We start from the raw sequence: 25,221 nt of genomic DNA, 5'->3' as shown, positions 1-25,221 counted from the left end.
CCTGGGTTTAACTTCTCCAGAGGATGCAGCTTGTGTTTTGTATGTTATAGTTTATAACCTGCTGCCTCAACAAATATCAAGTCAGACTTTGCAATTTTACAGCCAGAGACTTTGGATGGGAATGTATTTTTGTGAAAATTGCATATTCCATTGTTGCCTCTCATATATCACACTTTTATTCACAGGCACCAAAGGGAAGACCTTGGCTAATGACCTCAAACCCCTGCCACACATAGGTTTTTCTAGTGTTCTAAGCACTTTTTTTTTCCTGAGTCATTTGACCCATTTATGCAAGATCTTTGTGATTATTTTACATGAGTAGGAAATCTGAGGGCTTCCCTGATGTCTCAGATGGTAAAGAATCCCCCTGCAATGCTGGAAACCTGGGTCCTATACCTGGGTTAGGAAGATGCCCCGAAGGAGGACATGGCAACCTAGTCCAGTATTCTTGTCTGAAGAATCCCCATGAACAGAGGAGCCTGGTGGGCTACAGTCCACGGGGTCCCAGAGAGTTGGACACGACTGAGCAACTAAGCACAACACACAGGAAATCTGAGGATTTCTCAGCTTGGATAGAGGCCTTGGTGGGAAAACTCTCTGCCTGAGGATGTCATTTTACAGCCCCAAATGAGAATATCTGACTATAAACTATTGGGATTTATAAAATTAATCTGAAGAGTAAATTGTCTTAGTGGTTATATTTCTTTTTAAACAAAGAAGAATTGCCCTTCTGGTTTAAGGAAAAACAGAAGATGACATTGTTCTTCAAACCCAGATGTATTGTTGTAGATTTGATAATAGCACAGAAAAACTTCTCACTAGTGGTAATATTTTTCATATCTTTCGGGAAACCCTTGATTTCTGAGTACAGTTGTCTTAGGGGAGCCTCAGACCCCACTGAACTGACTGGTATTAGGATTCCGCAAAGTATAGTATGAGCTCAGGCTGTATCATAACCCCACTTTCACCCTCAAAGACACTTGTTAAAAAGATTCTGAGGGTTGGGCCTGCAAATCCACATTTTAGCAAGTCTTTAGGTAGCACTCAAGCACTGCCCACTATGAGAACCACAACTCTAGGAGATAGTTGGGTAAAGACTCAGTGATCTCCAAGATCAGTTTGACTTAACAATGAACTCTTGTCTCTCCTCTGCCTAGGTGCAAATGTAATCTCCATGCCACTGTGTGTGTGTATGACAACAGCAAATTGACCTGTGAATGTGAGCACAACACTACAGGTCCAGACTGTGGGAAATGCAAGAAGAATTATCAGGGCCGACCTTGGAGTCCAGGCTCGTATCTCCCCATCCCCAAAGGCACTGCAAATACCTGTGAGTAACTTTTGCTTGGTAACACCATATTCTCTGCACGATAACCTGAGAGTTCCTCTCAATTTCACTTGCAATTGTGCTTGCACTCCTTTTCTAGTAGTCTCATTCCTCTTCAAAATGCAGCTGAAACTTTACTCCTTATTTTGCCACTTGTAAGCACATTTCAGTGCTTGGATCATCTGTTAAATTCAGTCTTCCAACATTGACATCAGTGTGTTGGGAAATGAAGTAAAACCACAGAAGAAATTTTGTCTAAATGGATGAAACAGGAGCTTTTTTCCTTCCCCAAATTAATTTCTAAATTATTAGTTATTTCTAAAATAACAAAGGCTTTCAAAAATCTGAACACTGGCTTAATTTTAACCATAAACAACTTCCAGAAATTCTCTACTTGTTTATAATCCCATTTCCCATACTGGGCAGTCTAAGAGATGCTTTGTCTAAAAGATGCTTCCTTCTCTATATTTAGCTACAGCCTAACTTTGTCCAGTGAAATGGTTGGCTTTTTCCAAATTCCAACAGTTGAGGTCATGCCTGGCACGTGTCTTGTTAGGAGAGGCCACCTTCTGATAAAGACCATGACTGTAGAGCTGCAGGACCACAATAAGAAAAAGAATGTGTGTATGTGAAAAGAGCACAGGCATTATCTGTGTCCACAGAAACCATGAGAGATGGCCCATTACCATTCATGTGGGTGCCCCTCTGAAATCCATGAACCTTCCTAGGAAGACATGTTCTGACACACTCAAGGAGAGAAGTGATTAATTCCAGAATAAACAACCCAATTCCACGCATGGACCAATTAGCCACTCACAAAAGCCCAAGGTTTGACCTTTTTTAAAAGTAGAGAAGGGTGAGGTTGAGAATACACCCATTCAATGATAAGTAACAGAAGCAGCAGAACAGTGAGCAGAAGGAGAATAAGTTGAAAAGCCACCAGCTCTGTCTAAGGCTGCCAATGTTATCAGGCCCTTCAAAGCAGCACCTGTGAGAAACCAAAACCTAAAGACTAATGTCATAGGAACAAGGACCTTATCAAGTTAAATGTAAGAGTAATGGACCAAGTAACAAGCCATAAAGAATGGGGGCATAAAATTATGATAAAATTTTTATGAAGCAGGGAAGAAAATCCTTCAAAGGTTAAAAAAGCACCTCTTTGTGAGGGTATTCAGTTTCTTTCTGTGTTTAAAAAAAAAAGCTCCTAAAATTAATACATGAAGCTCTGTTGAGAAGAAATGTTGAATTGTTTTTTCAAGGTGGCTTTATTAATGGAAACTCTGTGGAGTTTCCTCAATTGCTGAGAGCCATCAGTTCAGTTCAGTCACTCAGTCATGCCAAACTCTTTGAGACCCCATGGACTGCAGCATACCAGGCTTCCCTGTCCATCACCAACTCCTGGAGCTTACTCAAACTCATGCCCATAGAGTCGGTGATGCCATCCAACCATCTCATCCTCTGTCATCCCCTTCTCCTCCCGCCTTCAACGTTTCCCAGCATCAGGCTCTTTTCCAATGAGTGGCTCTTCACATCAAAAGTATTGGAGCTTCAGCTTTAGCAGTGGTCCTTCCCTTGAATATTCAAGGTTGATTTCCTTTGGGATTGACTAGTTTGATCTCCTTGCTGTCCAAGGGACTCTCAAGAGTCTTCTCTAGCTCACAGTTTGAAATTCTTTGGCAATTCTTCGGCACTCTACCTTCTTTACAGTCCAACTCTCACATCCATACATGACTACTGGAAAAACCATAGCTTTGACTAAATGGACCTTGTCAGCAAAGTGATGTCTTTGCTTTTTAATACACTGCCTTCTTTAGTGGGACAAAAAGGAAAAGAACAATGTTCAAAACACTTGCTGGCATTCTGGCTCATCCTCAGGGATGAGCAACTTGTCAAGGCTTCTAGAAAGGCAGCTGGGATAGACTGCTGTTGAAGGCATTGGCTCCTATTCTAACACAGCCTTGTTTCTTCCTACCCATAACTGTGCTTCAAAGTCTTGCTTATTTCGAGATATTTCACTGGAAACACCTTCTGTGCCAGCTAAACTTTTTCGGTATAATGAATTTCTTGTTATAGTTTCCATGGAAATGACTTATATACCCCTAATATTTTGCATATTGCAGACCACCAGTTCACCCAGGTCAAAGAAGTGTAACCCCTTTCAGTTTGCCTTGTGGATCCTATTGTCTATCCATCCCTTAGTTTTTACTGACCTTCTCTAGACTTTTCCCCATCTGTTAAAATAGGAAGGTGACAGATGGATACAATGGCCAAGGAGGTTCAATTCAGTTTTTCAGCTCTCAATATAGCAGAAGCTAGCTTAAAGATTTTAAGATAATCTGCAATGGTCCAGTCTTGCAATGAAAAGAACCACTTTAAACAAAATCTCTGCCACATCAGGCTGCTAGCAAATGTCCAAGGATGAAAGTAAGCAACTTAGTGGTTTAGTACACAAGTTCCAGGATCAAATACTAGTTTGTCCACTCACTAGCTGTGTAACCTTGAAAAAGTAAAGTATTTACCTCTCCAACACTCGGTTTCCCATCTGTAATGTGAGGATAATAATAGTTTTTACCTCATAGGGATTTTGCGAGAAGTGAATAAGCTAGTGCATGTGATGTGATTGGCATAACACCTGTCACAAAATAAGTGTTCAAAAATAATTTATTTTTAAGATTGTCTTCATAAGGCAGATGTCAATTATTTGACAATTTTAATTGTTATAAAACATATTTCTTAACATCAGTATTAAGTGTGTCCTAATTTCCAACCACTTTTTCAAGTCTTAAAACACTATATTAACCCCAGATTCCGTTATTGTCCAGGTTAACATCATCATCTCCATTTCTCATATGATAAGATTTTCAAGTCTCATACCTGGAAGTCCTGTTTTTTTAGTGTGGAAGTTTAAGCCAAACACAGGACTTCTAGCCCTGTGTTATGATTTTCATGTCGTATTGGCTTTTTCTTACACACATGCATACATGCACACACTCCCCATGTGCATGCACATACACATATACATGACTATAGCTGGTACAAACCAGTTCTCAAGAGGAACACTTAGGATGTGCTGTATTTTAATACAAGAATACAGAACCTAAGAAGTAAAATGGAATGGTTACAATCTTTGATTCCTCAACACCAACTCTTCAGTAACCTAGAAATAACACTCGTATTGGATAATCTCTGGATTTAGCAGAATCTCAAGCAGCCAGGATTATTTTTGAACAGGAAGATCAGTACCTGCCCACTCTTAGCATAAAAACTAGGAGAGCTTCATCACATCAGGAAATTTTAAGATCTCCCTGCAAAGACTCTCAGCCTATCACTCAGAAGATCCTTTAACTGAGACCTTGCTGGAATCCTAGGCTTGGAAGTCCTAAATTCTGGAACAACTCCAAGGTCATTTTTGTATGGAGCTTATAGAGCCAGGAGAGAAGAATATAGAGCTCCAGCCCTCTAAAATACTACCATCCAATCTGTGAGACATACCACAGTTCCCTACATTTTTCATTATAATAGACTCAGCAGAGGCAAAAGTAATGACTCTTATGATAAAATTTCTATTCATTGTACTTTTATATAGAAGACTCAGTATGTTTTCTTAGTTCCTTAAAGCCAAATATACATATTATGTGTATTGATATATTTCTTATTTTTCTACAAAGCTTATGTTTTATCTGTAAGACATCTTTCTTTCTCCCTATTGATCTTCATTCTATTTTAAATAGAATTCTATTTTGAATGTCCTTTCAATTTCATTTGTGTCTTCCAAGTAGATAGAAAATCTGTCCAACTTCATGCTTAATCATGATTATCTCGATTCTCCTTGTCCAGTTCATGAGTAAAATTCTAATCCCTACATACAGATGCTGAAAACTTAATTAACCTTTGGGAACTATACTTGCAGAAAAGATTATATTATCTACACCTCTGATTGCCAAAATTGTCTTATGACCTTTAAAAGAATTCCATGGCTCAATAATTTTGGAAAATTCTGTATATTTTACTGACTCTTAGATATTCACATTGTGTGTGTGTGTGTGTGTGTATGCTTAGTTGCTTAGTCATGTCCTATTCTTTGCAACCCTATGGACTGTAGCCCACCAGGCTCCTCTTTCCATGGGATTCTCCAGGCAAGAATACTAGAGTGGGTTGCCGTTTTCTCCTCCAGGGGATCTTCCCGACCTAGGGATCAAACCCTCATCTCATGCTTCGCAGGCGAGTTTTTTTGAGCCACCAGGGAAGCCCTAGATAGTCACATTATCTTATTAAAAAATTTGAGTACCCCAAATAATGTATTTTATCCTGTGTTTTTCAAACTTTATTTTTCATGGAGCACTTAAAAACTTTCTGTGAAACACTCTTTTGGGGACATGCTGCTCTAAATAATTTCCTCAGTTTACTGATAGAAATGTCATGGAGACAGACAGAAAGCCCAGCTAGTTCAGCTGTATTAAGTCTTTTACTTTCCCCTTACCTACATGGTCTAATATTCTTCAAAGAAAGAAAATTAAATTGGTCTGACATTGACATTATTTGTTTGTTCAGAAATCCAACCTGAATTGTTATATAATACCTAGGGCTCCTCTGAGTGATGGAAAGTAATTTGGTGATAGTTCTGTTATTTTCTCTGGTATTAAATTTGCATTGACCAATTTATATTTTCCCAAATGTACACATGTGTGTCATTATCCAGACGATTTCCTAAGTGCTTTACATGCATTAGTTCATTTCAAACTCACAACAGTTTTGTAATGTAGGTGCTACTATTATCATATTCTAGACATGGAGTCTGATCAATACTGGGGAAAAGTATCTTTTTTAACATTTAGCTATCTAGTCAAAATGAGAAGGAAGATTTGAACCAAGTATGTCTTGACCCCAAATACTGTACATCTCACTATATTACTTCTCAGGTTAAAGTTAAATGACTTTCTGTGTCCTCCACTGGGATATAGATTCCATGTGACACCTGTCTGAACAATTCAGTCTTCTCTAACCTGCTATCTCCCATTTTTATTCCTAGATTGTTGATTTTTATTTCTTTGCCTTCAAAGACTCCCCTTCTACTCTTGCTTTAAATTTTCATGCTCCCCACCCCTGCCTCTTCTCAGTCTACAGATTTTTCCCTTCATATTCTAATCTATCCTTTTGGTTTTAATTCTTAGTAATATTGGTTTAGTATTAATAAACCAATTACAGCCCAAATCTATCTAATGAACCCAAACCAATTTTTTCAGCTATCTGTGAAGATCTCACAGTCAACATGCAAGACCCTGAATTTATTCCTTTTCCCAAAATCACCTTTTCCTCATTCTCTATTGATGTTCAGCTCATTCTTCAAGACTACTCCTCAATGCAGCCTACCTAGACTGTCCTGTGCAAAGGACAGTCATTCTCTGTCTGCTGCCACTGCTGCTAAGTGGCTTCAGTCGTGTCTGACTCTGTGCGACCCCATAGACAGCAGCCCACCAGGTTCCTCTGTCCCTGGGATTCTCCAGGCAAGAATACTGGAGCGGGTTGCCATTTCCTTCTCCAATGCATGCATGCTAAGTCACTTCAGTCGTGTCCAACTCTGTGCGACCCTATGGACAGCAGCCCACCAGGCTCCTCCATCCACAGGATTCTCTAGGCAAGAATACTGGAGTGGGTTGCCATTTCCTTCTCCACATTCTTTCTCTCTAGATTTTTGATAATGTTTGGACACTTACAACTGGTTAACTGTAATCAAAATTATAATAATAATTATTATCAGTTCAGTTCAGTTCAGTCGCTCAGTCGTGTCCGACTCTTTACGACCCCATGAATCACAGCACACCAGGCCTCCCTGTCCATCACCAACTCCCGGAGTCTACTCAAACTCATGTCCATCGAGTCGGTGATGCCATCCAGCCATCTCATCCTCTTTCATCCCCTTCTCCTCCTGCCCCCAATCCCTCCCAGCATCAGGGTCTTTTCCAATGAGTCAACTCTTCGCATAAGGTGGCCAAAGTATTGGAGTTAGTGGTAGCTATATTTATTAAGCTTACCATAGCCTTTTATATTTTGTAAAGTACTTTATGTACTTTCTTGCAATAAATCTTTCCAATGTCCCCATGGAAGGTATAGTATTTTTGTCCCCATTTTATAGATAAGGAAATATAGGCAAGTAAAGATGAATATGTAGGTTTCCCCCAAATCCCACAGTGAATACGTGACAGAGCAAGATTTAAACTCAGGACTTTCTGACTTCAGAGCCAAAATGTTAGCAATTTAAGAATAGGACCATATTTTTTCTTGGCCTTCATAAATGCTTGTGTAATTAATTATTTGATGAATGAATAAATAAACCTACATAGCCCTGAAATGTGCCTGTGGACACATTGACCTCCCATTCATCTTCCCATGTCCCCTGGGATATGTGACCTTCACAGTTCAGCAATTGTAACACAAGGGCCTTCACTCTCCCCCAGGAAGAGATCAACTGAGATTTAGAGAAAAACCAATAGAAAAGAGAATTACTCATTTTTCATGGGTGCTAATGACCCATCCACCTATCTAGAGATGGCATCTTGGTTGGCTGGTTTTTAGAGGCCTCCCTAAGTGACTTCCCAGGTGGTTCAGTGGTAGAGAATCCACCTGCCAATGCAGGAGACACAAGAGACACAGGTTCAATCCCTGGGTTGGAAAGATCCCCTGTAGAAGGAAATGGCAACTGACTCCAGTATTCTTGCCTGGGAAATCCCATGGACAGAGGAGCCTGGAGGGTTACAGTCCATGGGGTCCAAAGAGTCGGACACGACTTAGTGAATAAACAACTGAGTGGCATTCACAGCCTTGGTGACTTGACCACTGTTGGGCTCTGGCCACCAGACAAAATCTGATTCTGTCGGCACAATAAGAGAGCACTTTTCAGAGTGTTACCTCAACGAACTGTATGGCCAATATATAAAAACAAATACCTACCAAGTTATTCGAGTACAACTAGTCCACAATCCCTTATCTGATGATTATGGGACCAGAGCTGATTTGGAATTAAATTTTTTGTTTAAATTTAAAAAGTAATACAGTGTATATATATATATTATATCAATACCCACAGCAGAACATCAGGTAGCCCTACTTAATCAAATATTTTAAATTTCAGCAGCAAACCTATAATCATTTTCACTCAGTGGGATAAAGGAGAAGACCACATTCATACCCCTTTCAGTCAGGTTTTGTTACCAAATTAGTTCAGAACATATTATTTTGTGATCCAGGTAAACTTTGGGAAAAAAACTTTGAGTCTTCAGAGATTTTTTTTTTTTTGAGGATTAGAAATAAGAGGGGCTTCCCAGGTGGTAAAGAACCCACCTGCCAGGAGACGTATGTGACACAGGTTTGATCCCTGGGTTGGGAAGATCCCCTGGAGGAGGAAATGGCAACTCACTGCAGTATTCTTGCCTAGGAAATCCCATGGACAGAGAAGCCTGGTGGGCCACAGTCCATGGGGTTGCAAAGAGTCAGACATGACTGAGCACACATGCACACACCAGAGATAAAAGAGGGGGCCTATAATAAGTTGAGCAACAGTATAGAGTAGTTATTAGAGACCCAAGCTCCGGATCCTGGACCTCTGTATTCCAATTTCAGTCTCCTTCCCAACTGACTACAACTTTTTGTGCTTGAATTTTTTCCCCATTGGTAAAATAAACTAGAGTATTTATATCTAGGGTTGTCACAAAAATTAAGCAAACTGATGCACGTAAGATATTAAACTAGCGGCAGTCACATACTAAGCACAGAGTGAAGTTAGCTGTTACAATCACTGTAATTTTACTGAAATCTAGCACATGGACCCATCCCAGTTGAAACAGCAAATTCTCTCTTTGGAGACAGTAACTATATGGAGAGATAAATTGCATCCAAATGTCAACTTATTCATCCACAATATGAAATAAGTGTTACAATATGCAGATTATTTAAGGCCTTATGATCAGTAAGGCCTTATTCTCTCCCCTGTAATTAAGTCTCCTTGTAGAGCCAGATAACAATCAGAAGGTTGCTTGGTAAGCATGGGATCAGGAAATTTAAATGACTTGCATGCTAATGACATCAGGCTGAAACATCCTAACACATCCGTCTACCACAGGGTCAGCCTCCCTAATGCCAAGAGGACACTGAAGGTCTGAAAGTTTACAGGCTACCCTTCCCTGTTCCTGAGACAGTGCTAGGCCGGTACCGCCAGCACATGCCTGAAGATGTCCTTTTTTGTAGGCTTTATCTTCTGATTAGCTTTTCTTCCAGTTCTCAGATATAGTGACACTAATGTCACCTCTGTCAAATCTGTCATATACACTCAGGTCCCAGAGCCCTTCAGCTGCTCTAAGATGACTTAACCATCTTTGATTGGATTGTTTATGTATTGGTTTCTACTGTATAATTCTGTGAGGGCAATCTTAGTTTCTTCACTTTCAAATTCCTGGGAGACAACTCACCGTACCCCTTATCATCAGCAGTTGGACCAGGAAGCAGGGTTGAATGGATGTTGGAAGTAGAGCGTCCTCTAGGATACAAGTGAGGCTGTAGAATGTTTTCTTACTCATCACTTACCTCTTTTTCAATTGGGCTTTTTGGAATTAGAGCTCCAAGTTCCTGCAGCCTGACTGTAAGGAGATCTAGTCATTTTCTTGATAGGGCTTTGTCAAACCACCTAACATAACACTGGTAATATTTTTTCTTGATGTAAATTATGCTGAATCCTTGTCCTTTCTGCTTTCCTCTTGGTGAAAAGCTGCTGAACTTTGCGTTGATTCTCAAAAAGAGTTGTGGCTTTTAGCACTGAACTCAACTGCTTTGAAAAATCCATGTTTATTTTTGAGGACTCCATTATGTTGACTTTCTCACGCTTAACTATGTCCCCTTTAGCCACATACTTGGTGGAAAAGTTAATCTAATTGAAAGAAGGAGGAGGAGAAGGAGAAGGGGAGGGAGAGAGGAGAAAGAAGAAGAAGGAAGATGGGTAGGGGAGAAGAAGGAAGAAGGGAAAGAGTAGGAGTGGGAGGATGCAGGGAGCAGGAGGAGGAGGAAGGAGAAAATAACAAATTGTGTAATTCCACCAGGTTCTCATGCCCCAACTGCAGTAGAATTCCTTAAAGATAAAAAATTTAAATAAATATGGTAGTGGGGAGGACTGGTTGAGGAGGGAAAAATTGCAAGTACCTGCAAGCTTATCTCGGGAGACAGTGGAGGACAGAGGAGCCTGGCCTGCTGCAGTCTGTAGGGTTACAAAGAGTCGGCCACAACTGAGCAACTGAACAATAGCAAGCTCAGCACCTTCACCTTCTTTTGGCCCTTTGGCTTACTCAGTGTGTATGTGTGTCTCTGACTGAAGGAGCATTTCTATTCCTCCCTTAAAGCTCATTCGTACCTGTGTTTCATTTCCTCAGTATAAGTTTAGCAATGTCTCAGTAGACAGGGATTAGGAATTACCTGGGCCAGTGTTGACTATAAAGGGGTCAAATAGGATGAAGCCCTTGCTGCTTTTTGTGCCTTCCATTTCCTCTTCTGTAAAGTGAAAGGGCTGAGTAAGATTATTTCTTAGCTCCGTTTCAGGTCTCCATTTTTTGCCACTCTTTCTGAATTAGCTTATCTGATATCTTCCTTTTTTCCTTCCTATCTACCTATCATCTGTCTTTCCCAAATGTTTTTGAGATTATTTCCGAGATAGACTTAAGCTAATGAAGCGTAAATTACAGGGTCCCTCGCTAGACTCCTTCTAAGCTATAAAAACATTAATTTCATGTGTGATGAAATTATGTCTTATGTGTGTGTGTTAGTCATTCAGTTGTGTCCAACTCTTTGTGACCCCATGGACTGTAGCCCGCCAGGCTCCTCTGTCCAGGGAATTCTCTAGGCAAGAATACTGGAGTGGGTTGCCATTCCCTTCTCCAGGGGATTTTCCCGACCCAGGGATTGAACCTTGGTCTCCTGCATTGCAGACAGATTCTTTACCATCTGAACTAGTATGATTTTATACTTTGAAATTAATATTCTCAAAGAGAGCTCCCAGGTTTGTATTTGCTCTGGGCCCACAAAATCTGCATTTCCCCCTGATTGGCTTAGGAAAAAAGACAAAAATAAGCATCTACAAACAGGAATATGAAAAGAAAGTGTGAGAAAAAAAATAATAGAAAGAAAATAAGCCAAACATTAGATGAATTTACCCCATTGAGCATGAAGCTGACATCCAAGTTTCCCGGAAGACAAAGTGGTGAGGGGCATATCTTGTACATTGTGTAGCTCTTGCTCTCAGAATGGAGGAAATTTCCAAAGACAACAAAAGTATTTATGAATACTGGACTCTGAGAAATGTCTCAGTGGAACATTTTATAGGGGAAAAGATCATCTTACAACCAAAAGTGGTATTTTCACTCTGATAGAAACCTTGGAAACACGTGATAAATTTTTGCTCACATATGCACTGAGCAGCTTTTCTGTACTAGGCATCATCCTGGACAGACAGTAGAGATACAGACCTGACACTCATCCTCTCAGAGGTCTCAGGCTAACACACAAACAGTCATACAGAGAAGTTGATAAGTTGCTCACAGAGACCTGCACAAGGAGGTATGCATCACAAAGAACGCTGGCTAATTCACATCAGGGAGATGAAGAAGGAAGGGAAGTAATAACTTCTGAGCTCAGTTTTAAAGGTAAAAATACTCTTTACACAATAGTTGTCACTTCACAAGGAACACTAAAAAGCTACCAAGACATGTCTAGACAATTTTCCTGAGCATAATCTGACTGTCATTCCTGTGGTTTATGGGCAACCATCACTGCTGTGATTAAATTGCATTCATTGATTCAGCACTTACAGATGCCAAAGAAACCCACCTTTCATGAAATGAATTGTAGCCTTCCTGTCTTAGTTTCTTAAGCACTTGAAAGATTTCTCATGACTTACTCATAGCCTTTTCAATGCATGTAACTGGTTTATTAAATTCTTTAGTTGTCTGTAGAGAACCGAAAGCAAGGCATTTGAACATTACAATAAGAAACACTGGGGAAAAAATAACATTTGACAATATACTAATGGACATCCCTTGGTGTTCAGGTATTTTCAACTTCAAAAATCTTATTCCAGTGAGCAATTTAAAAATCCTCTGTAAGCAGTTCCCGTTTTACAGCAGTGGAATAGAAAGTGACTCACCTGGCAGCACCTCAAAACTTTTTAAACCACAAAATGATAAAGAGCCGGAATTTTAAGCATCCAAATGTTAGGTAATAGAAAACATCTTCATGAGGGAAATAGGATCTCATAATGGTCTTGCTTGGAGAGGTTTGTGTAGCTGCAATGAGCATTTCTCCCCAGCACTGGCATCCCCAAAGGAATAGAAACATTTCTGCATCTTTCTAAAATATTCAGCTGCAGCAAGTACTGCATCAAACAGTCTTACAAGTTTGCTCTCTATTGTGTCTGGCCAAACATCCTCAGAACTTTGCCTTGCATTATGCATGGCCCTCCACCTCCATGCAAGTTTGAAAACACTTGAAAAGTCTCTTCCTGCCATCCTAACTTCCATTCTCTTTGACGGATTACAGAGGCAAAGCAGTTCCTTGCAATGGAGCCGGATTTTCAATCATGGGGAAATTTGGAGCTTCTGCAATTGCTACTAAAATTATGATGCTGCCATCATATCTCACTCAACAGGGGATTTGCAAAGAAAGAAAAAAAAGAAAGATTCAGTACCAAGTCACTGTCAAAATGCGGCAAAGATAGTGTACTGAAATGTTGGGTCAGGAATCCAGCAGTCCTTTGCAGAAATCGCATGCAGCTTGAAATTCAGTTCAGACAAAGTAAAACAAGAAAATGAAAGTTTAAGTTTCCAGTTTTGGTTGATCAGTGATCAGTAATTAAACTGAAACATCATAAGCTCTGTGCATTTAAAATCAAGATACATTGAATGTATCTAATAACTAAAAATAGGATTTCATTCCTTCCAGGTTTTTTTAAACATGGTAAGCTGTAATTTCTCCTTCTCCCCTCCCTACTAAGAAATAGGAAAATAGCTCTCAGTTTTAAATAATACAAAGCTATAAATCTCTGAGTAAGATACAGTGATTAGTTAAGATAAGCAGAGGGCAGTTGTTCAAAGATTAAATACTAAAATAGAAAGTTAATGATTCCTACATTTACCACCTGTTAGTACACTTTAGTGATGTGGAGAACAAGTCTGAACAGCTCATTAACAGTTATCATTTATTGACTGTGTACCATGTGTCAGACATTTTTATGGATTATCTCATTTCGATTCTCACAGCAGCCCTGTGCAGTAGATATTATTAGCCCTTTCAGATGAGGAAACAGGCGTAGAGAGGCTGGGAACTTACATGAAATCACCCAGCTAGTTAGTTGCAAAGCATGACTCTCACTAAGTTCTATCTTATTCCCAACTCATGCTGTCACCCACACTACTACCTGGATTTGGTGGAAAAGATATAAATCCTTGACTATTATTTATAGTGTCTATCATGGTGTTGCTTGTTTGATGAACCAACTAAATCAATAATAGTAATCATAGCAAAAATTGTTGATTATTGCACATACATTATTGCTCAATGCTTTTAGCATTTCAATTATATATAATACATATATTTTATATATATATATATATATATACATGTAATCCTTGCAACAACACTAAGAGGTGGAAAACAGCCACAGAGATCATAAGCAACTTGTCCCAAAGTCACAGTCAATGAGGGTAAGAGCAAAGTCTCAATCGGAGACAGCCTGGCTCTGGTGCCCGTGATCTTGGCTAGGAGTTTTCATCTGGATACAACTAAATTCATGTCCACATTTATAACAGCTTCAGTCACATTCTGAAATGGTTGCACCACCTTAGCAGAGCTTGGCAATAAAAGCAGAAGCTGAAAAATTGGTGAAGCCCATGGTCGATGTGAACACAACCTCATGTATTCTTGAGTTATTCTGCATTCTGCTCAATTTACTTTCTGTTAGAGGGTTTAATCCACATATCTGACGAGTAAAAGAGGATTGGAAATGATGGTTATATGTAGTTAATCAAATAAAACGACAAGTGACTTTCAACTGCTAACACATGCATCTCAACACGTTTAAAGAGATAGATGGCATATTATGTAGATATATTTGCACAGGCATATATATTGTATACTTGGTGCTCAGTGCCCAGAACACAAGCCTGACTTAGTGTCTGTTTTGAACCACATACAAATGTTCATTAACCTTATAGGTAAACACAAAATGTTCGATATCATGAAGCTGTCTTGAACCAGCTGTTAAAGTTGAATGCTGATTTCCCGACTCTGTTGAGTTAAAGGAGTTCTGGAATAAGCAAAATGGTTTCAGTGGTTGGATATATGTTTGGGGTTTTTGTGTGTTAATTTTCTGATTATATGAATGTTATCAAGTGTTTAAATTTCTTAGATTTTTATATGATGTTTAAGATATCCTTTACTAATAAATATCTAACAGCTTTTCTTTATTGTTTTCTTTCTCTCCAGGTATCCCCAGTATTTCCAGTATTGGTAGTAAGTAAAAACAAAATAAAAAAAAAAAAATCACAAACCAAGTCTAGGCTAGCTTGGCTCTGTTGTTCAGCTCCTCAGACCTATTTTCCCAGTGTCCATTTCTGATGTAAGAGAGTATTTCCTTTGTGAATTGAATCGTTGTGCTTGTTCTCTGCACAGATACGGTGAGAGGACAGATAAAATAGTTATCTGTGTAGAATTCCTCCATGGTTATGGCAGTGCCACAGCTTTTCTGACCATTTTTGATGAAGGCTCCCTTTACAGAGGTGCAGTTACTTACATAACTGTAACTCATTTAGCAAAAATATGAACAGTCCTATTTACCCATACTTAGTAACCAGCAAACAAATTGAACTGTCTCCCAAGGACCATATATGGATTTCTCCCATAATTTGGGAAAGCAGTGAATGAATGCCAATGAATGCTTTAGGTATATTCGTTAGCCCAAAGAAATCACTATGAAACTAGGGAGAAGGAATTTTATTAATGCATTAAACTTTAGCCTTTGTGAAGGCCTGAAAGAGGTTGGTTTGTGATCATTAGTCTTTCTGGAGAAATGAAGGAAAGAAAATAATCAATATGCCCATTGCACCCTCCTAAAATACAGTGATCCATATTTTCCTGACTACTTAGGTTCAAGTTTGGTAGAAAAGGGATGTAAAAAAATACATGCAAAATTTAGGAATGGGGCTACTAAAAATTCCTGCAAGAAATGTATTAGTAGAGATATCAGCAATTGAAAAGAGAAGTCTCTCTTCAACATTCTGTTGAACATTTCTGTAGTTCCTTTACAAAGACATTCTATCAGATACCATGGGAGAACCAGGCTGTAGCTCCCGCTTTACATTTAAAACACTGACACCCCAACACCACGCTTGAAATAGTCACTAAGGAAGTGCCCCATAACTTTTCAGAGCCAAATCTCACATATTTTTAAATATTGTTCCCTTTCTTTCTGATGGTTAAAACCTTTGAATAGCTACTGAATAAGTGATTTGAAATAAAGTACTGAGGGAGCCAAGATTATGCACTATAAGTGAAAAGAAACATTTTCACTAGAGTTTAACCTAGTCTTTGTCATAAATGCTGGGCCACAACAGGGCCATTTAAAAAGCAATATCCTCATAATTTGTATAAAATAACTTCCTGCCTCTTATAAATGCAGTCAGGTCTTCCATTTTTTAAATCAACCCAGTTTACTTAAGCTTGTGAATAGGACTACACACAGATTTATTAATCACTAGACATGTTAAATGCAATGAACATCAGCCACTTTGTAAATGGAAATACAAGTAGTGTTCACATTCATTTAGATACCAGTCTAATGCTGCAGCTTCCTCTTTGTGATCTTGTTGAAATGACATCAGTGCTACAAACTTGCAAGTGAAAACTCCACTTCTAATAGTCTAATTTTTCTGCTGTTGTATCTCCCTTGGCATTTGCCTATACGCTTCTTTCAGGCCTTGACAATTGTATTTGCACATGCATTTTGGAGCAAAAGGGAACCAAACGGAAGCAAGCTGAGACAGATAATTGAGGCTGCTATGGTGATCTGACCTGTCAAAGGTTTCAGAAATGGATGAACGGAAAGTAGTTCTTTGGCGTTGGGGTGTGTTTCTGTTCCAAGTGTCAATCGTGTGTTGCATGGAATTTCTGAATGTTTTGCTCACTTGACATCTCATTCGGCCGCCTCCACCACATGCCCCATCTTTGAGCATCAGCAGATGTTGACCTTTTACACACTGAATCGGGAAATTCCAGTTTTGTTTTGCTTTGTTTTATTTTAAAATCAGTGGTGACCTGAAAGGATGCTTTGTTGTGCCTTTGGAAAATGTATCAACCTTTATTCAGGAAACTAGGAAAATTTAACTCCTTAATATCTAACCAAAACCCTCTAACAAGCAAAGTGATAGCTTATTCTCTGTTTTCCTGATGCCTCTGGCTGTTCTGCTAGGAGAGCAATGGGTGTTTCCTCAGATTTCTCAGGCAAATGGTATAATCACTTCCAGGGGTCACCCAGCATCACATACGGCTAGCTTGCTTATTGCCTGGCTTTAAGGTGAAGAGATTTGCCATAAAACCATCAAACATGATTTTATCTTCTAGCCTGCTTCAGTGGCATTTACACATTCCTTATAAGGACTTATAAGGTGTTCTCTGCGTGCAATGGTGGATTCCTTTACTCTCCAGTGGGCAAGAATTCATGCATAGAAGACTCCCTGCCTGTTCAAGATGGCATAGAAATGGGGTTTTCAAGGTAGAAGCCGGAAAAGAGGGATCGGCTTGGATTTTCAACTAAGTTTGGGCATTTACCAGGGCTTTTCCCTTTACCCCAAGGAAGAAATGAATGAACATAATTCCACCAAGTATATAGAAAGATGCCATGATAATAGATATAACAATCATAACATTCCCATCATCAGGACCAATGAATGATGTATATTGTGACATAAATTATTGATGTATGTAACCATAAGTTCACATACATTTGCTGTATACACAGTGATTAAAGATTTTGGAGGCCTGATAAGTTTCAGTATAGATTTCAAACTGTCAACACCTATATTAAGGTTCAAATGCATGGACAGAGTGGTCATCCTTTCCGATCATCTGCTAAAAGTGATTTTGAAACAGATTTCCCATTAAGGTCATTTGTACCTGCTGTTGTCTATTAGGAAATAGATTTCCCAATCATCCCAAAGGTACTTGATTTAAAACTCAGTCATTTTGATGTGCTTTGGCTGTGGCTGAAAAATTATTGGTGGTATTGTCAGCAATTAATGAGTCCCAAAATAAATCTGTAGCCATTTGAGCCTATGAGCTCTGTTTTTTCTTTACTTGATGCAGTAGAAATTCATTCAGGTTTCATTTTTTCAATGTAAAATGTATCATGCACTTATAAGTAAACATTCACAATTTTATCCAAGTGAATATTTGTTGATGCTGATGATCCAAATTAATATTTGATTTGGTGTGGGTGTTTTTGTTCAAGTGATAAACTAATCACTATAACATGTATTATCTGATCTTTAGTCCTGAAAAGCAAGTGATTTCACAAATTATTCTAAACAGTATATTATAAAAAATGGTAATTAGAATAACAAGAGTTGGCCTAATGTGCAAAGTAGCTTTGTGTGAGGGATTATCACCTAAAATGCAAGTGATGGAGGTTAACGATAAAAATGTCAGAGGTTAAATAAAGGTAGATCATCCACTGAAAACTCATGTCAGGAAACACAACTTAAAAAACTTGAAAATTTTTTAATAAACAAAACCATTTCTTAGACTAGCAACAAAAGAAAAGATGTATGTTGACATTTTATGAACCCAAGTGTACACTGTTTCCTTAAATTACCTTCAAATGATTGACATCATGTTTTATAAAGTGTAAAATATTGATGGAAGCATTTGGCTGTCTCCTCCTCTTCAGCTATTCAATTTGAAATAACAATTTACTTAGGATAAATATTCCACTTTCCTGCTTTCTCTTATAGTGAGCATTGCCTTCATCACAGAGTTAAAAATTCGTCTCTAATTTGATTTAATTGGTAGGACCATTAAAAATGGGAAGTCGTACCTGCAGGGACCCATCAGCCTGTTGAGAAAGCTCAGAGATGTTTTCATACTTGAAGACATTTGATGCCAGTTGGAGACCTTATAAAAGTTGTTTTCCATACAGCACCCAAATATTTTTTGTTCAGTACCCATTTACTGTAGAAACCTGGACTGTGAGGAAAATAACAAGGTTAATCATTTCCCCCCCAAGGGTTATTAGTAATCTTGTTCATGCTATCCAGAGAGCTGCAGTGTTTGTTTGTTTTTTTCCCTTTTCTTTAATACTTCTAAATCCCCCAAATAAAAGTTTCATTTGAATTGCCCTTTAGCTAATTAGGTTTTATATAATGAAGAAAAAAATTATCTGACTAGAGAGGCTATATGGCAGATTGTATGGTGTGCTACATTAATTTTGATCTGTTTGCTGATGTTCTAGAAGGAAAGCTAAGGTCCCAGGTTGAAATACCTTTGGGACTTTATTATATCATGTATCCAGTATTCTCATCACAGATCCATTTCATATTTGTGTAACTAGCATTTCGCATTCATGAAACCTTTGTGGTTATCCTAAAATTGAATGAACATTAGGACATAGCTGCTTCTTTATTCTTGAATAAATTAAATATTCCAATGATGCAGGGGATGGGGGAGTAGCCCCTACCTTAAAAAAAATGAGAGGTTTAGTCATCTTTAGCAAACAGCAGTTGCTCACCTTGATCAGATTTGACTTCTTTCATATATTAGCCTTTTCCCAGATGTCTTTAGAATGCCAAGCCACTTTTTAAGTGTGAGCTGATATCTGTACCTTTGCTGTTATCTCTTTGTGGGGGCATCTGAAAATTGCTAGCTTAAGCAAAGATTTGCCAAGATCTCTGAAAGGGCCTATAACGAACTTTCTCAAACATGTAACTGTGAACTAAAAGTAGGGTATCACCGAAGTCTTCTTGGAATATCAGTAGGGAGCTAACTGTTCCACTTCCTGGGAGATGTCCCCATACATGTACAGAATTCCATTTTGGAGACTCTTGGGTTCAAAGTGTCCGGGTAACTTGTCAAATATAATATGGCCAGGAAGGCCTGTCTGACTCCAAAGGCTGTGCTGGTAACATTATACCAGATGGAAGAGGTTAGAAAGAAAGTTTCTATATTTATTGACTCCTACCTCAGACTCTTTCCAATCTAATACATTGACCCATTTCTGTGTGGGAAATTTTAGTGTTCTGAAGAAAAACAGAAGTTCATTTTCTGATACCTTACTGTGTGATCAATAGAAACTACGTTAAAATGAGCTTCCTCTACCACCATCAATGATAAACATCCTCAAAAAGCTGAGGAAGAGGGGAAATGTGAAATGTTATTCATAGAACATGGGATAGTTCATGAAGTTTAGCTACGCATGTTGTGAAACATGCTTGTACATAGTCTTATGACAGTAAAAAATCCAAATTTTTTTTTATTGACACAGCTGCTTAAAACAAGCAGACACAATTCTGGGTGTCATCGCGAGGACAGACTTACCACTATCGCATTAAACTTTTGTCTTCCCCAGCAGGTTAATGACGCTGTGTTTCTGAGAGTAGGCAGCTTACTGTAAAGATGGTGAAATTACTCCAAGGCCCTAGGGGTTCTTTATGAAGAGCTTTAGGTTTTCTATGGATTCCTTTATAGACATCAATAATGTTTCCAAAACTCACTGAGGAACAAGAGCAATAACTGTATAAATCCAAAGGGACCCCGTGACTCTGTCTCCACCTGGTGTTTTCCTCATACACTCCTGGAAGAAGAATGTTTAATGAAGGCTCACTAACATCCTCTCAAGCAGTGGCTTTTCATATCCATCGTGGCACCCTGCTTCCCACCATGTTTTAGAACCAAATATTAAGTAAAAAATTAGTGTTTTTAGGAAAATTGAAGAGCACTCATACAACATCATCATTTTATAGGCAAGGCAACTAAGGCTTAATTGAATTGTCAAAGTCATCTGGATAGTAGCCAAGGCAGGATTCTAGCTCAACGTTCAGTTTCCAATCTAGGACTCTAGAATTCATTCACCTTCTCATTTAATTGAATGACTAATGTATTAAATACTACACAGTAGACTATTCTAAGGGGAAAAGTACATGGAAAAGCATAGTCACAATTTACTCAGGTTTTAAAAGGTTTCCACAAAATGAGTTGGAAGCTGCCTGTGATTCATGCTAAGTGGGTACATGTAAGATGGAAGGCGGTAGCTTTCTGATGTAAATGAAGTGTTTTTAACCTTATGGTTCTAGCTTGCCTTTCAGCTTGATTCACTGTGGTGTCAGCAGTAGATGGCCAAGTTTAGTAATTCTAACCTAGTTCTCTCCAACTTACAGTGCCGAGATTTCCTTGGGGCACAAAGAAGAAAAATTTTCTTCCAAAGTCCCATTTTTATAACCAGAATCTCAGTTTTTCTGACTCATTAAAGTGCCACAAACCAAATTGTCATATAAGAGTTTTCTGAGTCTCCTTAATGGGAAAAAAAAAGGAAATTCATGCAAGATATGTATTTGATTAATAGGCTAAACTGATGTGCTCCTAAATTTAAAGAAACCCGGAAATTTACATCTTATCTTTGTGTTAACAATAAAACCTTTCCCACAGTATTCCAAAATAATTTCTGTTGCTTTCTGGACAATAGTATTAATCATTGTAGGCCCTAGAACCAGATTATTCCCTAAAGTAAGTTGTATCTTAAATCAACTTTTTTATATATCTGAATCACTTGCTTTGGGAACTGTTAAGGTTACAAGAGATAGGGGAAACACATTATAGCCCCTACTTCAGTTTAGTAAGAACTGTTTATGCTACAACAATTTTTTATTACAACAGCAACCTTAAATAGAATAATAAGAGCTAACACAACATTGAAAATCAACTATGTGTGTGCTCAGTTGCATATGACTCTTGGTGACCCCGTGGACCTCCATGCTCCTCTGTGCATGGACTTTTCCAGGCAAGAATTTGGAAGCTGGTTGCCATTTCCTACTCCAGGGGATCTTCCTGACCCAGGGATTGAACCTGCATCTCTGGTGTCTCTTGCGTTGGCCAGCAGGTTCTTTACCACTGTGCCACCCGGGAAGCCCTGTGCTTCAACTATACTTCAATTAAATAAAAAAAAAAAGAAGCCAACATTTCTTCAATGCTCACTACAATTACAAGCAAATATTAACTCATTCAGCCTTGACAACAACCAGCAGGTAGTGTCATTATTCTATTTTACATATAAGAAAGCTTAGACACAGAGAAGTTAAGAAACTTGTCCAAGTGATAAAACTCGGATTTAAATCCAGTCCAAGTTCTATTTACATGCAACATATCTTAAATAAATTTACCCTCAATAGATATTGCTTAGGCTTCCCAAAGATGTAGTTTGAAAATTTAGCAATGGCAATAGAGTAATAGTATATGATGGGCATTTCAGATATTCTTTTTCTTTGTAAAGGGGTTAGTTTTGGAGTATGAAATCTTTGGTCTCCATATTCACCAAGCTAAAGTCTTTTGAGATCATCAAGACATGTTTAGTCCATTTTTCCAGGTTTGTGGGATCAGGATCCTTGAGAACTAGGGATTTCCATAAGAGGCTATTTTTGAAGGATTGGCCATCTACAATCCCATTGGACACGTATGATGATCCTTCCCCTTACCTCAGTAATAATTTCTCAGCTCCAGAGTGGGTTTCACTATGACAGTCACAGGTCCACAGTTACAATGTGTAGCAATAATTTTTCCTTCCACGCAAGGGATTCTTAATCCCCTAAATGCCCTAGATTCTTCGAAGAACATGTACTTCATTCCAACGGGCTTTATCCTTCCATGAATTTCAGCGTGACACTGCTAGGTCATAAAAGAGCCACTGGAGCGATAGAACTTAATGGCTGAGAGAAAACATAGACATCTTTTAGTCCAGCACCTTTACCTTACAAATAAGGAAATTGAAGTCCAGAGAATTAACTGCCTGACAACTACTTAACAGAACTGGGACCAGATTCTTTAACTTCTGATTCCTAGTAATTTTTGCCTTGCAACAAAGCAACACTTTGAGGCCTTCATATGGACACAAAGATACTGCTTAGTAAATTCATGAAAGAATGAAATTTCAAAATTCTGCAATAGTTTACCTGGAGGTAACCAATGCTTTTGATGTATTATAATTATTCTTCTGTTTGCAGTCTCTTAACTATTTGAAATCAGTGGCCACTGGCTAAAAATTCTCAGAGGCTTCATGTTATGCAAGGACTTTTATTAGAATTGGATATGATAACATAGAATTTGTCTTAATTATACAGATAACGTACCCTCCAATGTGCCTAATTTACTTCTTGGAATTAAACATGTTAGTAATATTGATTGAATATTTATATGTGCCAGGATCTTTGAGTAACAAGAGTAGCCAAATAGTAACTAGCTGATTTAAAGTTTTCTCACTTGGCTTTGCAGTTATAAGACAAAATAAAAATTCAAAATTTTAAGATGAGATATTAAATTTAAAAATTCTATGATGACCAAATATTAAAACATATAAGTACAGATAGTAACATGCTATAGGAGTTAAGGGTCCACACATTTCAATATTTCTTTTCAAGACATTTTTCCTCCCAAGGAAAAGATATCACACATAAAATTTTGTTCCACTAGAGATATGTATAGATTAGATTAGGATTTCTAAGTGAATGCTGGTGGTTGTGAGTTTTAATTTTTCAGGAAGGTTAGGCATCCCACCCAGTGAAAATCATTTGAAAAAAAAGTCTGTATTTCCAAGAAAATAGAAAAGCTACACTCTCCTCTCCCCCAAGAAACTATCATAAGTACAAAATACAGAAGAAAATCCCTTCTAGGTAGGGATCAGATTGTAACTGAGGTGTCTCTCTTGATAATTTCATACAGGTCAAGCAGTTAACAATTCTAAAGTAGAATCACCTACATTAGTTTTTTATATATGTAGGAAGATCCTCAATATGGACCTCAGTATACCAGAGGAAAATCATAAAAGAGTATAAATATACTACAGTATTGTAAAGTAATTAGCCTCCAACTAATAAAAGTAAATGGAAAAAAAAATATGAAAAGTGAAAGTGAAACTGAAGTTGCTCAATCAGGTCCGACTCTTTGCGACCCCGTGGACTGTAGCCCACCAAGCTCCTCCGTCCATGGGATTCTCCAGGCAAGAATACTGGAGTGGGTTGCCATTTCCTTCTCCAGGGGATCTTCCCAACCCAGGGATTGAACCCAGGTCTCCTGCATTGCAGGCAGACGCTTTAACCTCTGAGCCACCAGGGAAGCCCAATATAAAATATAGGCATAAACAAATATTTATTATATTAGAATATGGAATAGAGCTTAATTTATAAAGTTAATTTTCAAAACTCACTTCTAAATTGGTTTAGTATAAATTTTGTCTTCACTTAAAATTTCTTGGCAGAGCTTATTAGCAAAATGATTAATTATAGTATTACTTTCACTTCATCAAGTAAACCAAGCCACTGAATACTTAACTTTAGACTTGCAAGCATCACCCCCACATATGACCTATATTTACCTCTCCTACAGAAAAAGATGGAGAAAACCATTTCAGAGAACTAAATGGTTCCTAATTTGATGCTAATAATATACATAAATATATTTTCTATATAAAACTATAACAGTGATTTGAAATTTTTTCTGAATAAACAATTTCTAAAAATCACTTGTTTTTCAAAATGACTATCACAGTTCAAGTAGGCTTGTTCTGTTAATTCAGTTTCTCCCCATCACCAAAGTACTCACATGGAAAGTAATATTCAGTCAATAACTTGCATATCTTGCCTACATATTACCAAATATCTATTTATGTGGAAAGTTATTGCATTCTTTTTTCATAATTTCAGAATTCATTCCTTTTTCATAATTTCAGAATTCATAAATTTTGAAGATACAGCAATATCTAGCCCTTTGCTTTTACATGTATATAACATACACAGAGCAAGAGTAGATCAGCTTTTCTAATATTAAAAAGCCAAAGTTATAGTGAAAGTTCCATGTCTTGCAAGAATGTTATTCAGTATAATCTAATTATGGAGGAAACAGTCTGATAATACCTGTTTACAGTAGCCTAGCCACTTGATATCAATTACTCAGTTATTAAATATTTACTGAGGCCTTCTGGAAGGCTTTGCCCTTCCTCAAAGAGATTCAATTTAATTACAGAGACAAGAAATAGACATAAAATTTAAAGTAGCAATATTAAAACTTCTGCCTATCTGCATATCCATGAAAAATAAGGAACATAGGAGGTCACATGCTATAGGAGTTTAGAGGCAAGAACTCTCCTTGTGGACTTGGATGGTCTCAAAGGACCACACTAGAAATGTAGTTTTGAACTGATCTCAGTGAATGGCTGATTATAGAGTCATGCAATGGCTGCTTTAATAGTTATACTCTATGTACCTTAGCAATAATAGTTTTAAAGCACTCAATCCTTAATCTGGCTATTTTCCTGCTTTTCCAGAGTCATTTCTTTTAAACATGGGCGAATATTTGAAAAATATAACATTAATTCTAAAGTTAACAGTGTTTATAATTATTTCTGGACTGGAACCAAAAACTTTAGACATATATTTTCAGTTAAAAACATCATGAAAACATATACACACCCATACATACAAACCTGAGATATGATCAGAATACCTTGGTCTATTCTCCTTAAGCCAGAATCACCAGTAATCCTTCTCTTTCTTTCTCTGAGAAATTGCTTAAAAACAAATAGGAAATAAATCCACTTCTTTGCAGAGATAATG

The 25,221-nt window shown here is 38.0% G+C and overlaps 1 protein-coding gene across 1 annotated transcript in view; it reads left to right on the top strand.

Moving 5' to 3' along the window:
- NTNG1 (netrin G1) overlaps positions 1-25,221 on the top strand; it is a 357,951-nt gene that overhangs the window by 267,284 nt on the left and 65,446 nt on the right. The window contains exons 4-5 of the mRNA XM_061168444.1: positions 1,158-1,330; positions 14,843-14,869. Of these exons, the coding sequence (XP_061024427.1) occupies positions 1,158-1,330; positions 14,843-14,869 (200 nt within the window). The remainder of the gene's footprint in view (positions 1-1,157; positions 1,331-14,842; positions 14,870-25,221) is intronic.

Source organism: Dama dama, chromosome 20 (genome assembly GCF_033118175.1).
Source record: "Dama dama isolate Ldn47 chromosome 20, ASM3311817v1, whole genome shotgun sequence".
Classification (NCBI taxonomy): Eukaryota; Metazoa; Chordata; class Mammalia; order Artiodactyla; family Cervidae; genus Dama; species Dama dama.
Note: the sequence above shows the minus strand (reverse complement) of the source record. Positions and strands in the feature narration are given on the sequence as shown.